The 20,449-nt window shown below is 40.3% G+C and overlaps 1 protein-coding gene across 2 annotated transcripts in view; it reads right to left on the bottom strand.

The window, feature by feature from the left end:
• LOC117524768 (RNA-binding motif, single-stranded-interacting protein 1) overlaps nucleotides 1–19,350 on the bottom strand; it is a 60,511-nt gene extending 41,161 nt beyond the window's left edge. For both annotated transcript variants that reach the window (XM_034186586.1, XM_034186587.1), the window contains exon 1: nucleotides 19,066–19,350. In XM_034186586.1, coding sequence (XP_034042477.1) covers nucleotides 19,066–19,116 — 51 coding nt within the window. In that variant the 5' untranslated portion in view covers nucleotides 19,117–19,350. The remainder of the gene's footprint in view (nucleotides 1–19,065) is intronic.
• Between the last annotated feature and the right edge of the window lie 1,099 nt (nucleotides 19,351–20,449).

The following is a 20,449-nucleotide window of genomic DNA, read 5'->3' as shown; positions in this document are numbered from 1 at the left end:
TGTTTATTAGATTTTCAATTTTCACTTCTTCTTCTTTTTATTATTATCGTTTCACCTATTGCCACCTGTTTTATTTTGGTTAAACTTTACAAACAATTAAATGTTTGTACAATTTGCTTTGTACAGCTTTCCACTTTGGCAAATGTCCTTCAAACTAACTGCTTTACTTGTCCAGTAAATAAATAAATAAATAAATGCCACCATATACTTTTGAATGAGCTCTGTGCAGTCATTCTACTTGGTCTGGTCAGATCTGAGACATGAAGCTGAGTAGGTCCTGTTTAGTACTTGTCTGGGAGAGCATTTCGGAAGACTGGGGCCCGGTTTCATAAAGCAGTCTTATCTTTTAGCCTATTAAACTAACTTAGTCGACTACAGTTAATTGGCCAACATTATCCGTCTAATCAGTTTCACATCATCGGCTAAACTTGTAGGTTAGCCGTTTTACATTAGTCGACAATTTGCACGGGCATAACGGCCTCATGAGCGCACTTGCTGAGAAACGCCTCCAACGTGCGACAGTTTTGTTTACTTCCAGGTTGTTCGTTGTCATGAACTACCCAGCCATCATTTCGTTAACTGATTTTATTGACATTTATGGACACATACTAACTGCAGAATGATGTGCTTAGCGCTTAGCCTAGCAGTTCTTCTTCTACACTTCCGCCAAGCCTTTTTGTGTGTTCAACGCAACAGCAACAATGACACTAGGTGGCTAATGTGAGAACTGTCACAAACACATCATGACAGTCATCGTGTGCTGCAACCATGGACAAAAGCCGAGGAAGCTCTCCTTCTGCAGGAATATGAGTGGCGTAGGGGTGCTCAAGATGCTTTGGTGATTTTGAACAACTGGGACAGTCCAAAGACAAAGAACAACTTTTGAATGTTTTGTTATTTATGGAGGACATTTTTTCACTGTAACTTAATCTTTGAATGAATCAAAATCCCACTGAATTCAATCAAATCAAATAGGCCTGCCTGAATCAAAATCAAAATAACTCTGCAGACCAGTCCAAGCAAAGCCAAATAACAAAAGAGAGCTTTTTCTCTTCAGGGACTCTTCCATTCTGACTTAATGTCCGAAAGTGACCACTGCCCACCCACCCTCTGTGGGATCACGAGACAGGAAGCTGATGGAATCTTAAGCATGAGGTGGTGACAGGATTGAGCAACCCAAGTCTGGACTCCAGCCGAAGCGCAGGAGGCCTTCTCTTGTGACCAATTGCCTCACATGCCTGGGGCGTGAAATCAACTTGACTACTGATTTGCAGCTGATTTGTGGCAGATGTTTTCACTTTCTCTACCTTCCATCAAATTCCATATAATGGGTCACAGAAATACTGGATAATTCACAACAGTGATCTACCACTTAATATTATGCATTATTATTTATTTTGTTATGTTGCAAATTATATTCTTTAGTAGGGCTGAACGATCACAGCAAAAATCAGTCATGCCATTTGAAATCACAATCATTTAACATGATTACTCATTGACTTTCAAAATATCCTGCATTTATTGAACCTTAGATTTTAACAGTGGATTGCCTTTAAATCTAATTTCAATTTCAGATATTGATCTGAAAAACAAATAAAAGCTGGGTAATGATGTGTGAGGGGCGGACAAAAAATTGCTGAAATACACCCCCAGTCTCAGTTACCAAGCGAGCTAAGGCCAACCAGCTAAATTTGTTTTGGGTATTTGATTAACACATATTTCAGCAAGACTGGACAGTGGCTTTCATCATAGATGGCTTGGGTACAGATATTAAAACATGTGACCAGAATACTGCCTTGGTAAATGTGGCATCATCAGTGACCATAACGTCACCAAGCTGCTGACACCTGGTAATTAATGCTAACAGTGCTAACAAACAAGTTTAATTATCAAATTTCACTCACTGAAAGTACTGGAACACCAATTTCTTAGATGGGACAAACACTGTTGAATACACTCCAGACAGGAGCCACCTGCAAACCATGCAGTGGCTGCTGTCAGAACACACACACACACACACACACACACACACACACACACACACACACACACACACACACACACACACACACACACACACACACACACACACACACACACACACAGCCTCTTGTTTAATCACACATGGCAAAAGGACACCATCCCTGTAAAACGGAATGCAGCAAAACAGGAGTTTTACCTTAATTACATTATTTCCGTAACTGTTGGAAGCCAATCCAAACTCAAATCAAAATACACTGCGTTATTTTACTCAGTGGGGATTTTCAACAAACAGGGAGCTCCAACATAAAAGATGGTTACACTACTTCTCTCACACGGCCATGATTTGATATTAAAAGTTCGACATTGGCCAGAAAAGTGTAGTTTGCAAATTATGCTGCAGACAAATCCCCACAACAGATTCAAACACCAATAACCTCTTTTAATGATAATGTCAAAGAGTGGGAGGAAGTGGGAGGAAGCCAAGCGTCCGGAGAAAACCCACGCAAACATGCAGAAAACATGCAAACTCCACACACAAAGGACCAGGTCGAAAGCAAACCTGGGACCTTCAACAAACAAATCATCGACGAGACTTAACACACTCTATTATTATAACCCGAATTTCTGCAAAATATAATAAAACTGCTTTCTTTCCAAGAAATGCTGCAAACAAAAAGACAATCTACATGTAGTAGAAGATGGCAATCTGCTTTGATATGTAATGAAGTGTAAAAGAGTTATTGAACTTTAAACTCTTGTCAGTCATAATTACCACAGTATTAAACATTTTAGAGAGGTTGTATCATGCAAAACCATTTTAATTGATCTAGGTTTTACAGTTAGTAATTATTGGGGCTTCATATTAAAAGGTAACATATTACGGAAAATGCACTAGCCTATCTACAACAACCTCCAGCCCCCACCCCCACACAAAAATGAGAAAAGTCCACCCTTTCCCTCTTCCACCTCCTCCATCTTTCAAGAAATACTTAAGATTTTCCAGAGATGATCATTTAAGGAAGTAATATCTGCTTCAATTGTGTGACACTCCCCTACCTTCACCGAGTCCACCCCAGATCAAGCGCGAAAAATATAAAATACTGATGAGCCCAGTTTTCTGTGGCGTGATTACACACTTACTGCCAAGTAAAAAGATGATTTATATATTAAGGTGCCTAGTTAGCAGACTACCAAAAGCAATTCTTCTGCAGTACGATCCAGCTGACTGCTACGGTCACATGTAGTGAGAGTACAAACAACATGGACAAATGAACAAATGTTACTGACACAGCTGATGAATTGCTACTAATATTAGAATTACTATATGGATAATAGAGGCTTCATTCAGAAAGATTTGAGTTAAAAATGGGTCTAGTTTCTCAACTTGATGAGCACGAATCATGGTTAGCATGCAAAACATTTCCCCTTCTGCCTCCATGAAAATCTTAGGTGTGCCGTATGAGTGATTTATACAGTAGTGTTCAGAATAATAGTAGTGCTATGTGACTAAAAAGATTAATCCAGGTTTTGAGTATATTTCTTATTGTTACATGGGAAACAAGGTACCAGTAGATTCAGTAGATTCTCACAAATCCAACAAGACCCAGCATTCATGATATGCACACTCTTAAGGCTAGGAAATTGGGCTATTAGTAAAAAAAAAAGTAGAAAAGGGGGTGTTCACAATAATAGTAGTGTGGCATTCAGTCAGTGAGTTCGTCAATTTTGTGGAACAAACAGGTGTGAATCAGGTGTCCCCTATTTAAGGATGAAGCCAGCACCTGTTGAACATGCTTTTCTCTTGAAAGCCTTCAAGACATTGTTCACAAGAACAGCGTAGTTTGATTAAAAAGTTGATTGGACAGGGGAAAACTTGTACGCAGGTGCAAAAAATTATAGGCTGTTGATCTCCAATGCTTTAAAATGGACAAAAAAAAAAAAAGAGACGCGTGGAAGAAAACGGAAAACAACCATCAAAATGGATAGAAGAATAACCAGAATGGCAAAGGCTCAACCACTGATCAGCTCCAGGATGATCAAAGACAGTCTGGAGTTACCTGTAAGTGCGATGACAGAAGATGCCTGTGTGAAGCTAATTTATTTGCAAGAATCCCCCACAAAGTCCCTCTGTTAAATAAAAGACGTGTGCAGAAGAGGTTACAATTTGCCAAAGAACACATCAACTGGCCTAAAGAGAAATGGAGGAATATTTTGTGGACTGATGAGAGTAAAATTGTTCTTTTTGGGTCCAAGGGCCGCAGACAGTTTGTGAGACGACCCCCAAACTCTGAATTCAAGCCACAGTTCACAGTGAAGCATGGTGGTGCAAGCATCATGATATGAGCATGTTTCTCCTACTATGGTGTTGGGCCTATATATCGCATACCAGGTATCATGGATCAGTTTGGATATGTCAAAATACTTGAAGAGGTCATGTTGCCTTATGCTGAAGAGGACATGCCCTTGAAATTTGTGTTTCAACAAGACAATGACCCCAAGCACACTAGTAAACGAGCAAACTCTTGGTTCCAAACCAACAAATTTAATGCCTCGCAGATGTGAAGAAATCATGAAAAACTGTGGTTATACAACTAAATACTAGTTTAGTGATTCGCAGGATTGCTAAAAAAGTAGTTTGAACATAATAGTTTTGAGTTTGTAGCGTCAACAGCAGATGCTACTATTATTGTGAACACCCCCTTTTCGACTTTTTTTTTTTTACTAGTAGCCCAATTTCATAGCCTTAAGATTGTGCATATCATGAATGCTTGGTCTTGTTGGATTTGTGAGAATCTACTGAATCTACTGGTACCTTGTTTCCCATGTAACAATAAGAAATATACTCAAAACCTTTTTAGTCACACAGCACTACTATTATTCTGAACACTACTGTAAGTCCCGTACTGCACAGTTTATTAGGGTGGGAGAGGCTTTATTTGGGGACGTGGGTTTAAGTACTTATTAGCAAAAATCCTCACTACATTGTAGCATCAGAATGCGCCACATGGACTGTGCTAGTCTGCACCTTTTACCTTTTATAAAACAATCCATAGAAATGACCTCAGATTACATTAAATCTTGTGAACACGTGTCTATGTGAAAGGAAATTTTGTCATTCATCTGGAAACATGTGACACACTTGAAAAACACACTATGCATCACTGGCACTTACTTTGCACATGCAAAATAGTCCACAGCTGTGTGTGTGTAGATCCTCTGTTTTTGTATGTATGGCAGGTGGACGGATCACCTGCACACAAGGAGCGCATTAAGCCAATTTTCAGCTCCATGGAGCTGTCCGCTTCTTTTTGCTTTCACCCTCTTTCTAACAATCACTGAGTGAATGTTTTCATAACACTTCCAAGAAAATTAATTTACATTGGCCCACCATGAACTTTAAACGGAAATACAGTAGGTCTGTGTGTGTGAGACTGTCTTTGAGACCCTTTTGAAACTGTGCCTCCACCACACGATTTGTGTCCAAATCCAACTGACACACATGGACACGAGCGTGTATTGTGCAATTTTTTATTAAACATACCCAAATGCATCTCAGCACTCCAGACACACAGACGACACACCTCCTGTGTTGTCAGCATCTCATCCGTGTATCCAGAAGACAAAGCAACTGCCCTGAAACATCTTGGGCTCCCATCACACAGGGAACATTGTGTTTTGGGAAATGTGACTTAATTATTGTTATGATACTTCTTCTGTTTTCATGTCATGAAAAATTATCCAGATTTTCTAGTTTCGTTTTATGTGAACAATAATTAGGAGTATCACTTGCATTGTGAGGGAACATCAGTCGCAACACTGTGGCCAGACCTTACCAATGAGGTTTTGTCTCCAATATAAACTATTTTGTCAGGTTTATCTCAGGGGAGCATTATGCAAACATGTTTAAGTACAACAAGATTTTTTTTAATTTTATTTGAAAAGATATTATTTAACATATCTTTTTTTTTTGCAGTAGAGAGCTCATTGTATAGTGCATTCATGTATTCACAGTGCTTCACTTTTTCCACATTTTATGTTACAGCCTTATTGAAACATGAAACATGAAAAAGGTGTGGTTTTTTTGCAAATTTACCATGATTTTCTGCCACCATAAGGCGCACCTAAAAGCCTTACACTTTTCACAAAAATCGGCCCGTCGCGCCCTACTAATCCGGTGGCACCTTATGTGCGCACTCAATTCCAAAATCTGTAAGAAACGGCCGACGTTGTCTTTGACCGTCGGAATATCGGACCATTCCCGCTGACACAAGGACGTAAAGTATGTACGCTAGCAGCGTAGAGTACGTACCCTGGCAGCGATAAACCAATCATGAGAAGAGTCCGTGAGTCCGTGGTACAGTACACTTACCTCCGCACTCCTCCGGTAGTTACCGTATACTACAGGTATCCTGCAAAACAACATTTGTTTGTCTAAGGACCCCGAAAATGGCGCCAGCGAAGAGACATGCTTACGAGGCACAATTCAAACTGCAGGCTATCAGTACGGTTGTTCATGGGAATACAGCAGCTGCGAGGAGGAAACAGAAATGAACTGCGACAAGTTAAAAAGACCAAATGGAGTTTCCGCAGAAACAAAGTGAGGTGGCCACAGCTAGAAGACCAGCTGTCAATTCAGACACAGAAGATGAAGACTTCGATTCGTGACAGAACCATAATAAAAAATAATGTGAGTACCATATTTGTTAAAAAACCGGTAGTTCAAAGTTGTTAAAAAGTTCAAATAAACTCACTGTTGCTTCCGTGGCCTTTTTTTTTTGTAGACTATATGTTTTAGAGTGGCGCCTTTTGTAAGGGTTAAGTACCCGCTAACTGAGGCCGCGCCTTATAATCCGGTGCGCTTTATGGTGCAGAAAATACGGTAGTAAAAAAACAAAAACTAAGAAATCACATGGACATACGAATTCACACCCTTTGCTCAAATACTTTGTTGATGCACCTTTGGCAGCAATTACAGCCTCAGCTCTTCTTGATATGATGCCATAAGCTTGTGCACCCACCTTTAGGCAGTTTGTCCATCCTCTTTGCAGCAGCTCTCAAGCTCCATCAGGTTGGATGGGGAGTGTCGGTGCACACTGCACAGCCATTTTCAGATCTCTACAGAGATGTTCAGTCCAATTCAGGTCGTGGCTCTGGCTGGGACATTCAAGGACATTCACAGAGTGTCCTGAGTCACTCCTTTGATATCTTAGTTGCGTGTTTAAGGTCATTGTCCTGCGAAAGATGAACCATTGCCCCAGTCTAGGTCAAGTTGCGTTTGGGAGCAGGTTTTCATCCAGGATGTCTCTGTACATTGCTGCATTCATCTTTCCCTCATCCTGACTAGTCTCTCAGTTGTTGCCTCTATAAAACATCCCCACAGCATGATGCTGCCACCACCATGCTTCACTGAAGGGATGGTGCCTGGTTTCCTCCAAAAATGACGGCTGGCATATACACCAAGATTTCAATCTTTGTCTCATCAGGCCAGAGAATTTTGTTTCTCATGGTCTGAGAGTCCTGCAGGTGTCTTTTGGCAAACTCCAGGTGGCTGTCATGTGTCTTTTACTAAGGAGGGCTTCCATCTGGCCACTCTACCATTACAGGCCTGATTGGTGGATTGCTGCAGAGATGGTTGTCCTTCTGGAAGGTTCTCCTTTTCTCCACAGAATGAATGCTGGGGCTCTGACAAAGTGATCATAAAGTTTTTGGTCACCTCCCTGACTCAGGTCCTTCTCCCCAGTAGCTCAGGTTAGACGGGTGCCCAGCTCTAGGAAGAGTCCAGGCGGAGCTTACTTCTTTCATTATGGATGGTGGAGGCCACTGTGCTAACTGGGACATTTCAAAGCAGTAGAAATGTTTCTATACCTCTTTCCCATATTTGTGCCTCGAGACAATCCTGTCTCAACGGTCTACAGACAATTCCTCTGACTTCATGCTTGATTTTTTGCTCTGACATGCACGGTCAACTGTGGGACCTTATATGTAGACAGGTGTGTGTCTTTCCAAATCATGTCTAATTAACTGAATTTACCACAGGTGGACTCCAATTAAGCTGTAGAAACATCTCAAGGATGATCAGTGGAAACAGGATGCACCTGAGCTCCAAAATTTCAACTCATGGCAAAGGCTGTGAATACTTACGTATGCAATTTCTTAGGTTTTGATTATTTTTAATAAATTTGCAAAAATCTCAAAAGAACTTTTTTCACATTGCCATTATGGGTATTGTGTGTAGGAGTTTGAGGGAAAAAAACTGAATTCCATCAATTTGGATTAAAGCTGAACATAAAAAAAATGTGGAAAAGTGCAGCGCTGTGAATACTTTCCGGATGCAAGTAGGCCACTGGATTATTGCAGTGCTGTTTGTGACTCAGGAAATGGCATATGGTTTTTAATTTCACTGTTAGCATTTCATTTAAACCTAAAATGTGGCACCAGCATATAATTTACATTTAATCCAAGATTAAATAATTTCCTTGTTTTTCACAAGTGAATCTATACTGCAATTGTGTAATCACAAATGTATAATTTGTAAATGACACATTTAAAGTGTAGGTGACACCAAAAATGTGCACAAACAATCACGAAAAATGAGGAAAAGTTATTTTAAAAAATCCTGAAAAATAAAAGTCAATGATAAGTGCGCAGGTGAAGGATAAACAACAGCTGTCTGAAGCCTGCACTCTATTTCAGCCCACAGCCGTGGCCATATTGTTGCTACATCATAACCAGAAACGGGACCTGCTGATTCAAGCCCAAATCAACTATAAACACAGCGAAGGTCAAGCTGTTTTCGGACGATTTTTTGTAGTGTGGAGCTTTTTTTTTTTTTTTTTTTTTTTTTAGTCCAGTCTGATGGTGATTCTGGAGAAGCTGTGTGAAGTACAGCCTTGACGTTTTGAGCCTTATTTAGATGACAATGAGAAAGACTAAACATTAGAGTAAAACCTTCAGTCTGACAACAGTGACGATATTTATTGGCAGCGTTCAGAACACAGAAAGGTGTTTATAAAATAACTAAATAATGCAGGCGATTTCGGCATGCAGCAGATGATAAACTTTTTTCCCCAGCTCTGTGGTCATAATCGACTGATAACATTTTTTACAAAAACTTTGTTTTACTGTCCTCGACATCAGAAAAACATGATGAGGAAGTGTGGATTTTTTATTTAGGGATTTTTTTTCTTAGAAAAAGGTACATACATTTCAAATCTGAAAAATGACACGAGGGACTGCAAATATCAGTTATTTTTAAAATAAATATTGTTTTGTTTTTGAATACAGTTAATATACTGTATGTTAGTAGTGTAACACATTATTATTAATATTAAAACCATTCATAGAAGGAGTAAATAATATAGTCTTACTTGTCCGTTTCTGTGAGATCATCTTTAAACTTATCCACTTTTACAAAATGACATCTGAAAATAATTTAATTCCTTCCGTCTTGGCTGAAGAAAAGTCCATTTGTCACATGAGAGTTTGGTGCCAGGTTACAGTGCTGGGTGTTATTGCGGCTGATGGATCGAGTCTTTGCTCTTAATAAGCCGCTTTGCACTGCTAGTTAAAAGACTCCCAGAGTTCCTCATCTGCTCATAATGTTTTACTTGACAAAATTATGTCATGATCCACAAAACAATAAAACAAAACAAAAAAAAAATCTGAAAATACTCAGTTTTACCTCTGAGTCTGTGTCACGACCGATTCGCTGTTCGAGCGAGACAAAGAACGCCTCCGTTTCGGCGTGTCAGAGGACAAGTTCGGACATGCCCAACTCTCCACAATTTCTCTTATAACTCACTCGAATGGTAAGCATTGAAAGCCGAGATAGGCATGTCCGAACTTGTCCTCTGACACGCCGAAACGGAGGCGTTCTTTGTCTCGCTCGAACAGCGAATCGGTCGTGACGCACAAAGCCTCCGCGCGGCTTTCCACGACAAAATCTCTTGTTAAAAGTGAAATCTGCCAGAAAATGGTTGATGTCCAGCTCTTGTGATAACCGGAGAAAGTGCTCACAACGGTCCCAGCTCCACACAGCCATCCGTTTAGAAATAATCCGGTGGTTCGTGCCTGTCATCGCGGCTTGGAGCGCGGCGCGCCGAGCGCCATTGTGGGGCGTCCTTAAAACTGTAGTAACAGTCCTTATTCTCTGTGAAGCCTGTAAAATTTTCACCGAAAGCCAGATAAATTTTTCGAATGGTTTCCAGCTGCCAGTCTCTAACAGCTTCTGAAAAAATTCTGATGGAAAAAAAAACCCCAAATCATTCCGCCATTTTCAGACAATGAAAATCCGACGACGGGGCATGACCACTCCTTCCACAAGGCGTGCTCACAGGCAATTGACGTCACCGACAGGCGTGGAAAAACTCACGCCTGCGCACGAGGGTTCAAGCATGTCTGACGTAAAAACATCCATATAGTTTAAAAAAAAAAAAAAGGTACGATACTTTATGGACAGACCTCGTATATTGGTATCAGTATCAACCAAAATGAGTTTAAAAATATCAGCACATCAAATACTGGCTAAAATCCAATGTCAGGAATCCCTAGAAATAGAAATTCAAAGCATTAAGACTAGGCCATGACTAGGGATGGATATCGATAAGATTTTATCAATATCGATACCATTATCGATTTCGCTTATTGATCTGATTCCTTATCGATTCCCTTTCTGATACCTCTTGTGAATTTTTTGTGTACTAAAAGTAGGCTTTACAGGTTTTCTATGTCAGCAGGTCAAAGAGCTTTTTCTTATCGTGCACCCGCTCTGTGGTACCGTCTTCCTGCTACTATGAGGCAGTCGGAGTCTGTGGCCATTTTTAAGTCAAGACTTAAAGCCTATTTTTATTCTCTTTCTTATGAAGAGTTTTTATTTTTTATCTGTTTTATTCTTTTACTTGTTTTTAATTGTGTATTTGAATTTTTAAATTTTCTTTCTTTATTTAATTTTTTTATGTTGAACTGTTCTATGTGAGGCACCTTGAGATGGTTTCTGTTGTGATTTGGCACTTTATAAGCCGATTAAATTGAAATTGAATAACGTTTTATTGAGTCTTAAAGTAAATAAATATGAAACTGGTCACTGGATCCTTAAACTTTGGACATAATAAACTCTACATGGTAGATCCTTGATCTCTGGACATAAATAGAAATCAACAAAATCTGCAGTTTTTGTCAAAAGCATTTCCTTTCAGACATTATTGGCATGAATGTCTTTCCATACATCTGAGCTGAGCTCTTGCAGCTGGCTGCGCTGCACGTCAGGATGTAATTCATAAAGAATGCAGGACGTCTCATTTTGGGAGGAAAAAAACGTTTTAGTTGATTGTACTTTCTTGCCTGTATTACAACATTTGTAAGAGGTGTCATTTTATTTAAAGCAGCAATTCACTTTGAAGTTATTAATTCCGACCGGACTCTGTCTCAGCAGAGAGTCACACAGCGTTTGGTGCTGTGCCAACGGAACGGAGGACGATTCTCGTTTCTTGACTGCAACAAGACATGAGTCCCAGTTTGTGACTTTAATCCACACAAAAGTGATTCACGATATTTTAATGGCTTTGAGAGTGGTTAAGAAGTGGACTTGCTGTTTCTGAAGAGCAGCGAATCAAAGAACCAAGGAGCTCGTGGATCGAAGCATTGCTTCATTGGTTCACGCTTCAAAGTGGTGTCGCGCTGCAGAAATGGTTGATTACAGAGCTGCTGCAGTGATTTGTGACCGAAGAATATCAGCAAGAGTGAAGGGGAAAGTTTACAAGACAGTAGTGAGACCTGCTATATTGTACGGTTTAGAGACGGTGGCACTAACAAAAAGACAGGAGGCGGAGCTGGAGGTGACAGAGCTGAAGATGTTGAGATTCTATTTGGGAGTGACGAGAAGGGACAAGATTAGGAATGAGCATATCAGAGGGACAGCTCAGGTGGGACGGTTTGGAGACAAAGTCAGAGAGGCAAGATTGAGATGGTTTGGACATGTGCAGAGGAGGGACCCAGGCTATATAGGGAGAAGGATGCTGAGGATGGAGCCACCAGGCAGGAGGAGAAGAGGGAGGCCAAAGAGGAGGTTTATGGATGTAATGAGGGAGGACACGCAGGCGGTTGATGTGACAGAGGAAGATACAGAGGACAGGGTGAGATGGAAACGATTGATCTGCTGTGGCAATCCCTAACGGGAACAGCCGAAAGACAAAGAAGAAGACAGAGCTGCTGCAGGGTCTGTAATCAACATAGAGGAATAATTATTTTCCCAACAAACGCCCTCAAAAACAACGGCTGCTCTGAAGGACCGATAAGGAAATCGTTAAGCAAAAAGGCTATTGATATCGGTGGATCAAATCATTTCTTAATACTCGAAAAGAACCAGTTCTCGATACCCAACCCTAAGCGTGACTTTCATACATAAAAGATGGAAAGATCAGTAATACCACCAACACCAGTAACACCGAGGACTTGCAACAGTAAATTCCCAAGCACAGACTGACACAAAAAAATGATAGAATATCTACTGGAAGATCAAGTTTTATTTTGTTCATGGTGGAACCATAAACCGGCCCTGCGACAGACTGGCATTTCAATTTATTTCCTTTATATAGCGCCAAATCACAACAGAGTTGCCTCAAGGCGCTTCACACAGGTAAAGTCTAACCTTACCAACCCCCAGAGCAACAGTGGTAAGGAAAAACTCCGTCTGAGGAAGAAACCTCAAGCAGACCAGACTCAAAGGGGTGACCTTCATCCTAGACAGGTGGCATCCTGTCTAGGATGTACCCCGCCTCACGCCATATGTCTGCTGGGATAGGCTTCAGCACCCCCCCACCACCCCACCCCCTGACCCTTAATTGGAGTAAGTGGGTACAGAAAATGGATGGATGGATGGAATCATAAACCACTAAATATATATAAAGAAAATTTTGAGATGTGCTGAGAGATATTTTGACATTGTAGGAATGAAAGTGTGAATTGGTTACAGAGTTGTAAGGTGGGGAGGCTCATCAGCCTTCACACTTGTAGCAGTTCATTTATTGCTGTATGTCAGGCTGCTCCTTTCTACAACTGTTTGTGGTGGTAATACATCACTAGGTTGCCAACTGCCAATAAGGCTAACAGACGACGATGACCGAGAAGACTTCAAACTAGTTGGTTAAAAAACAAACAGTTGCATTTAAAAGATTTGGTTGGTTTGTTTCCTCATGCATGTTTTTGTTTTCTAATTTGGTCTCAATAAGAAAACTAATTTGCTGCACAATTCTGGAAATTGTGATACGCACAGCATGTGGTTAGTATTATTCTCTCGCCATCACCACCCTTCTCTGTACTTTGTATGCCCTCGCTTGCACACACAAAGTTCTGCGTGTTTTTTGTGGTCAAAGTTCAACAAATTTGAACTTTTCATGCTTTGCATTCCTCCATGCAAGACCGCTGCGACGCACCACACACAGTAATGCATGAGAAATGTGAAAAATAAGGCTGCAACCAATTCATATATTGGTTATTAGGCCCATAACAAGTCAGACAAGAGTAGTCTGAGAGCACAATATGCCCCGCTGGCAAATGCTGCTTTGGTATAAGTGCTTGCTACATTCTGATATCATTTTAAGGAATTGTACCAAGTTTCCCTAAATTTGAAAGGTGATTTCAGAATGCAGGCACCAACTCATGAAACTGGCAGTGTCTAGGTTTGTTAATCAAGGGCCATAACTCTGGTAAAATATGAAAATATATGTATATTCCCATATAGTTCCAGTCTCATATTATTAATTAGGTGTATTACCAGCCTACAGGGTTGTTATATATAACAAGGATTTGTACCAAGTTACACAATATTCCTACTAAAAATTTGAGAGAAGTTGATTTCAGAATGCAGGCACCCAAGCAGGGCAACATGGGGCTTAGTGGTTAGCACTGTTGCCTCACAACAAGATCATGGGATCGCTTCCTACCTGGTCCTTTTTATGTAGAGTTTGCATGTTCACTCTTGTGTTTGCGTAGATTCCCTCCAGGTGCGCCAGCTTCCTCTGACTTCCAAAGTCATGCATGATTCGGTGAACTAGAAACTTTAAATTGACTGTAGATGTGTGTGTGGGTGAATGAGTTTATCTGTCTGTATGTGGCCCTGCGATCGACTGGCATCTCGCCCATGGTGTACCCCGCCTCACACCCTATGACTGATAGGCTCCAACCCCACCATGACCCTTGACTGGAGTAAGTGGGTATAAGAAAATGAATGAATGATCAATATATTTTGCTGCAATAATGTGGCGATAGCTAAATAACAATAGAAGAGGAACCCAGTCCTATACAGACTCTGCGGCTGATTGGTGCCCATGCTTATCCCTGATTCCATAGTTCAGATGAGAGTCGACAACTCCTCCTTGTTTGTTTTGTTTTTTTTGCCATAAACAGTATTATTTATTTCTAAGAAACACAGGGTCTGATTTCCTAAGATCCCAAATGACGAGTGTTTAATTGCGTGGGCAATCTAAACTTTCGTACTTTTGGGTGGAGACAGTTTTGCGTATAGAAGAAAATGCACAGCTGATAGTGGATGGCAATGTGACAGAGACAGCAGTATACAAATGAGGATTTTCCAAATCTTAATGCCCATCATCACAAAATAAAAGTAAATCACCCACTTATAGCGCTTTAAATTTAAAATAGGCAAAAATTAACTTTTGTTCAGTAAGACAAGCAATATTTACATTCCAGTTACTGCTTGTAATATACGTAGCAACACCCACTCAGAGGCCTTACAGAACATAGGCCTCTGGCTAAATATGGACAAAGACATTCTTTGAGGAGAATACCTACAAGAGAGTTCAACTCATTTGCAGAGTATTGCCTTTGGGTAAGTACATCTTTTCTGGAGGATTTGAAGTGAACTTTGTTTTCATACATGTGCCTGGATTCTTATATGCAAGGCCATAAGAGACTGCAATGGGAGAGGACAGAAGCTTATCAGCCAGCAGCAGACCAGCAGGACCCGTCATATCCGAGGTGGAAACGCACACGGCTTCCAGTAAAAAGCCTCGCCCGTGACGCTCTAGCCACAGGATGACAGCATAAGCATGTCTGAATAGTGCAGAGCCAGTATGCTTACTCCAATCTTTCAGCTACATGGAGTTAAAAAAAAAAAATCTATACGTAACTGGAGCAATGTTAATGGATGAGTGAGCCATTGCCAATCCATACTGTACAATTCCCCTACAAGCCTATTGAGAAAACTAATAGCAAGTGAAAAACATTTTGTTTTATAGTACCTCTCCCAACCAACAGAAGGGAACCGATAGCTATTGAATGTCAAACGCAGGGCTCTTGGTAAACAACCTAACAAACAAATAAAATATAAAAAGCAAAACTTCATTGTGAAACAAAGAGAGAACAGGAACAATTTTTGGTTTGTGTGAGCTGTTTAATTTATGTGATTAATTGATTGGCATATGATGTGAACATAAACTTGTAATGACGCAAAAGCATAGATAGCATATAAAAAGAAAACAACTTGTTTTGGTCATATGTGGCTTTAAGGTGGGACTTGAATTTTGCCATTTGACATTCAAAATCCTGTTTTCAGCCACTGTTAATCATATTCTCTGACGCTGGCCTATAACACCATCTTTTTTATAGCACCCAAACAATATAGTCTGCATGCTACACAGGGATCAAGTGCTCACGTTCACACTATGTATATAATGCAAAATGTATTTTTTGTCATTAAGATTCTCATTCAGTTTACCTTGGCATTACCGACCAGTAATGAGAACCTGGTGAAGATTAGAAATAGGAGGGTAGCTGTCCAGCCCCGATATAGAGTGGGGGAGAACAGACTCACCTAAAGCCTGGTTTTTACTTCACACCCACCCTGATTTCGGCTGACTCTATGGCAGACAATCCACATACCAGACATAGTTCATGCATTCTTTCATGACCGCTGGGCACAAAGACTGCACTTCAACGACAGAACTCTTGGTGGCACTGCAGTGCAAAGCTGTTTTGAAAAATGCAAAGTATGTTGTAGAAGAAATTCCGGCTTTTTTTCACCTGCCATTACCAGATCCGTACCGGAAATCTGATTGGCAGGTGCAAAGAGCCGGTTATTTCCTGTATTCGTCCTGCGCATGCGCAAAGTATGCCAATGCAATTTACAGCAATTTCTTTTCATTAAACAGTCGCTTTTATTTGGTGGTTTTACTCGTTATAAAATACAAGATGTTTTTTTTTATCTTATTAAATAAATACACACTTTGGTTATATTTGTAAAGCATGTCTAAAATATGGTGCTAATAATCACAGAAGATTACATTTTTCTTTATTTAAAAGTTCTAAGTTTGTCATTTCTAAGTTCTTTAATTTTTTCCATATCTGTATTTGGGTCCTGTCAGAATGGTGATGTTACAATTATTATAAAGCCGTAGACACTTTTGATTTTTAGCCATATAAGTAATAAACATGGTTTTGTTTTGCATCACAACAATTTTGGTCTTTAGCAATCAAATAAAGGACAAACAATCTCATATCACCATATGATCAAAACTCTCCTTGTCTGGAAATAATGTAAGATTTTAAACCACGATGGTTAAAATACAGTGACAAGACACTATAACACACTGGGAAACTCATTTTCCCAGCATGCTGTTCAAAGGTCAGATGGCACTGCTACACCACATATGCTAGTGTAGTGCTAGCATCATGGAGCCAAAGAAATACAACTATGGTTTAAAGGGCCAAAAACAAAACAAAAAAATGAACAAAAAATAAAAACAGTTAATGAATTCTTGATAATATTTTGACAAACTTCACATGAAACGCTTCCTTGATACTAGCTGCATTCAAAAGGTATCAAACTTTATTTTATCCCACAGAAGCAAATGAAGTACGCAAGTTGTCCTTTGGTGGGGAGGTGTAGGGAACCTTTTAGCACATGCATGAATTTTTTTCATGTCCGCGGAGCGCATCAGTCGCTACCAGTCAGCTAGCGACTGAACTGTACTGAGTAGCCATCAGTTTCTCATTTGTTAAAACTTGACAGAACAACAACTTCAGCAAAGGTATTACGAGGTCTATTAGAAAAGTATCCCACCTTATTACTTTTTTAAAAACCATATGGATTTGATTCATATGTTTTTACGTCAGCCAAGCTTGAACCTTCGTGCGCATGCATGAGTTTTTCCACGCCTGTTGGTTGCGTCATTCGCCTGTGAGCAGACTTTGAGTGAGGAGTGGTCCAGCCCCCTCATCGGATTTTCATTGTCAGGAAATGGCGGAATGATTTGGGCTTTTATTCCCATCAGAATTTTTTCAGAAACTGTTAGAGACAAGCAGCTGGAAACCATTCGAAACATTTATCTGGCTTTCGGTGAAAATTTTACGGGCTTCACAGAGAATAAGGACTGTTACTACAGCTTTAAGGACGCCCCACAATGGTGCACGGCGCGCCGCGCTCCGAGCTGCCATCGAGAGGCAGAAAACACCACATCATTTCTAAACGGATGGCTGTGTGGAGCCGGGACCGTCGTGAGCAATTTCTCTGGTTATCACAACAGCTGGACATCAGCCATTTTCCGGCAGATTTCACTTTTAACAAGAGATTTTGTCATGGAAAGCCGCACGGAGGCTTCGCGCGTCAAGTTGTGACATGCCCAGCTCTCCACAATTTCTCTTATACTTACTGGGCTAGTAAGCATTGAAAGCCGAGATAGGCACGTCCCAACTTGTCCCCTGGCACTCCGAAACGGAGGTGTTCCTTTGTCTCGCTCGATCAGCGAATCGGTCCTGATGTGCCGAACTGCAGGGAGATGTGTGTGCAGTCCCACGGAGATTACATGGAAGGGGATTAGGATTTTAGACCCCCAGGTGAGTAATTGTATTTTTTCCACGGCCAAAAATGGGATAATTTTGGAATGCACCTTGTATTTAATGGACAGGTTAGAAAAAAATTCACACAATTCAGTTGTCAATACAAACTTTACTCAGTTGCAGTGTTTTTACCTGGTTTCCCAAAATAAGTAACTCAGCATTTATTCTTTCATTTTCTGACAGTTATCTGGGTCAGTGTCGCAGTGGCAGCAAACTAAGTAACTCATCCTACACTTCCCTATCTTGGCAAGGCTCTCTAACTCCTCCTGGGGAATATCTAGGTGTTCCCAAGCCAGCTGGAAGAAGTAATCCCTCCAGTATGTCCTGGGTCTTCCCTGGAGTATCCTCCCAGTTGGATGTGCCTGGAAAACCTCTCTAGGGAGATGACAAGTAGGCATCTTCACCAGATCTGGCTCCTTTCTACATGAAAGAGCAATGGCTCTACTTCAAGATCCTTCCATAATTTGAACTTCTCACACTGCCCCATCAACAGAACCACATCATTTGCAAAAAGCAGCAATGCAATTCTGAGGTAACCAAACTCATATATTTGATATGGAATGCACTCAAAATTAATAGTTTAGCAGCAACAGAATTAGCCATTTTCTTGCTATTTCCCCACAGTAATTAATTACCTTATTGTAAGTACATTTCAAACAAAGTAGCTTTTGTAAATTCTATGATAAATCAAATGTGACAACACCTTTAATTAATTGCTACTGTGAGCTCCATGTATTACGTATTGTATATGGGAATGAATAGACATTAGTAGACACTTTAAGTTTATCTTAAAATCTGCATATCTGCTAATTTACAACAAATTGTCGAGCCACACCACTAAATAAAAATTACCTACCTACCTACCTACCCCCCCCCCCCCCCCCCAAAAAAAAAAAAACTAGTGCCGCCACTGGTTTTGATGTGAAGATGTGTTCAGGGCCTACTAATACTAGTCGAAAAATGTTTAAAGAATGAAGGTTTTGTAAAGATTTTTTTTTTGTTTGTTTTTTGCCATTTGCTCATTTGACACTGAGCAATAATAAACCCATAGTTGTAAATTTCTCCGGTGCAACGAGAGAACAGGTATTATCCAGCCATATACTGTCATTACAAGTACACATCCAGCGTTAAGTTTACATTGACAAAGCTTCTAAGTTTATTTGCGGCCACAGCCAGGGGCCTGGCTGAAAGTCAGTCAGCTTTGGAGACATCATTTTTATTTTATTTTACCTGTTTGCGATACGATGTCCTCGGTGGGTTTCCAGTATTGGCAAAAATCATCTTCACTTCCAAGAGGCAAGGAAACGAAAATTACTACGAAAGACAAGCTACACGAAACTACTCATGTGAGTACAAATTAGTCCGCATATACCGCCTCATTACGCCACCAACGGACACAAAAATAGGATTTTGTACATATTAACTATCGACAAATTATTAGTGACGACTTTCCGATTACCGAAAACCCCGTAAAATGTCCCAACTTCGATTGCTCAACACCGTCCGTCTGTGTGACTGTCTTCATTGATTTGCAGTGAACGCAACACAGGACAGACACGGCGGGACAAACCATTCTGTCCTTTGTTATAGGGGTGCCCTTCAAAACAATAACTCTGGAAGAACTGTAATACTGTCTGTGTCCAACTGGAAGTTTAAAATATACTTTTAATAGTATTAAACAAATACGTCGATGCTTTATTTCGTATGTAAGTTAGCTTGTTGTTCAAATTGACAATATCAGTATGTTGTCTCCCCCTCTGTATGGTATAAAAGGATGCATACCAAACATTCCACCGGGCGGCTATCGCTGAGATATTTTGACAACTTAATCATGAGGTTTTTTTTTTTTTTTCTTTTTCTTTTCCCGAGAATGATGTCAGGATATTGTAAAAACAAAAACACATCAGGTATTGGTGTATTCTGTGCTTGTAGTGTATCAGAATTACATGTTTCTGGTGGAGGTAGTACCCATACTTGAGGTTTGAATGAACCCAGGAAACAATTTGATAGAATAGAGCCTTTATTACCATTGTACATATATACATACATACAAAGAAATTTGTCTTCTGCATTTAACCCATTCTAATTACAGTTAGACACAATCCAACCACTAGGAGCAGTGGGCAGCCACAGTCCGGCACCCGGGGATCAACTCCAGATGCAGCGACCCGGCCTTGGTCAGGGGCAGAGAAAGGAACAGACCCTAAAAAAAAAACAAAAAAAAACATGTTTTTGATTGTGGGAGGAAGCCAGAATGCCCAGAGGAAACTCACACGGATTCGGGGAGAACATGCAGACTCCACACCGAAAGGGCAGGAAGCAATCCCATGACGTTCTTGCTGTGAGGCAGCAGTGCTAACCACTAAGCCACCATGCCAGCTGTTTTTTAAAACATCTTAGAAACATTTTTGGTATGGTTGTTAAAACATTTTGGGGAAATGTTTTGAAAACATTAAAGTGTCGACTCTGAAACATTTTGAAAACGCTTTGGAAAATGTTTTGTGCCAAAGTTTCCAAAATGTTTTGTGGCAATACACCCAAAATGTTTTGTAAACCTTCCTAAAACCTTTCTAGATCAACATTTAAATAATAAAATCTCACTGTATTATTCATA

The sequence above is a fragment of the Thalassophryne amazonica genome, chromosome 14 (genome assembly GCF_902500255.1).
Source record: "Thalassophryne amazonica chromosome 14, fThaAma1.1, whole genome shotgun sequence".
Lineage (NCBI taxonomy): Eukaryota > Metazoa > Chordata > Actinopteri > Batrachoidiformes > Batrachoididae > Thalassophryne > Thalassophryne amazonica.
The sequence above is the reverse complement of the archived record's forward strand: the minus strand, read 5'-3'. Positions and strand labels throughout refer to the sequence as shown.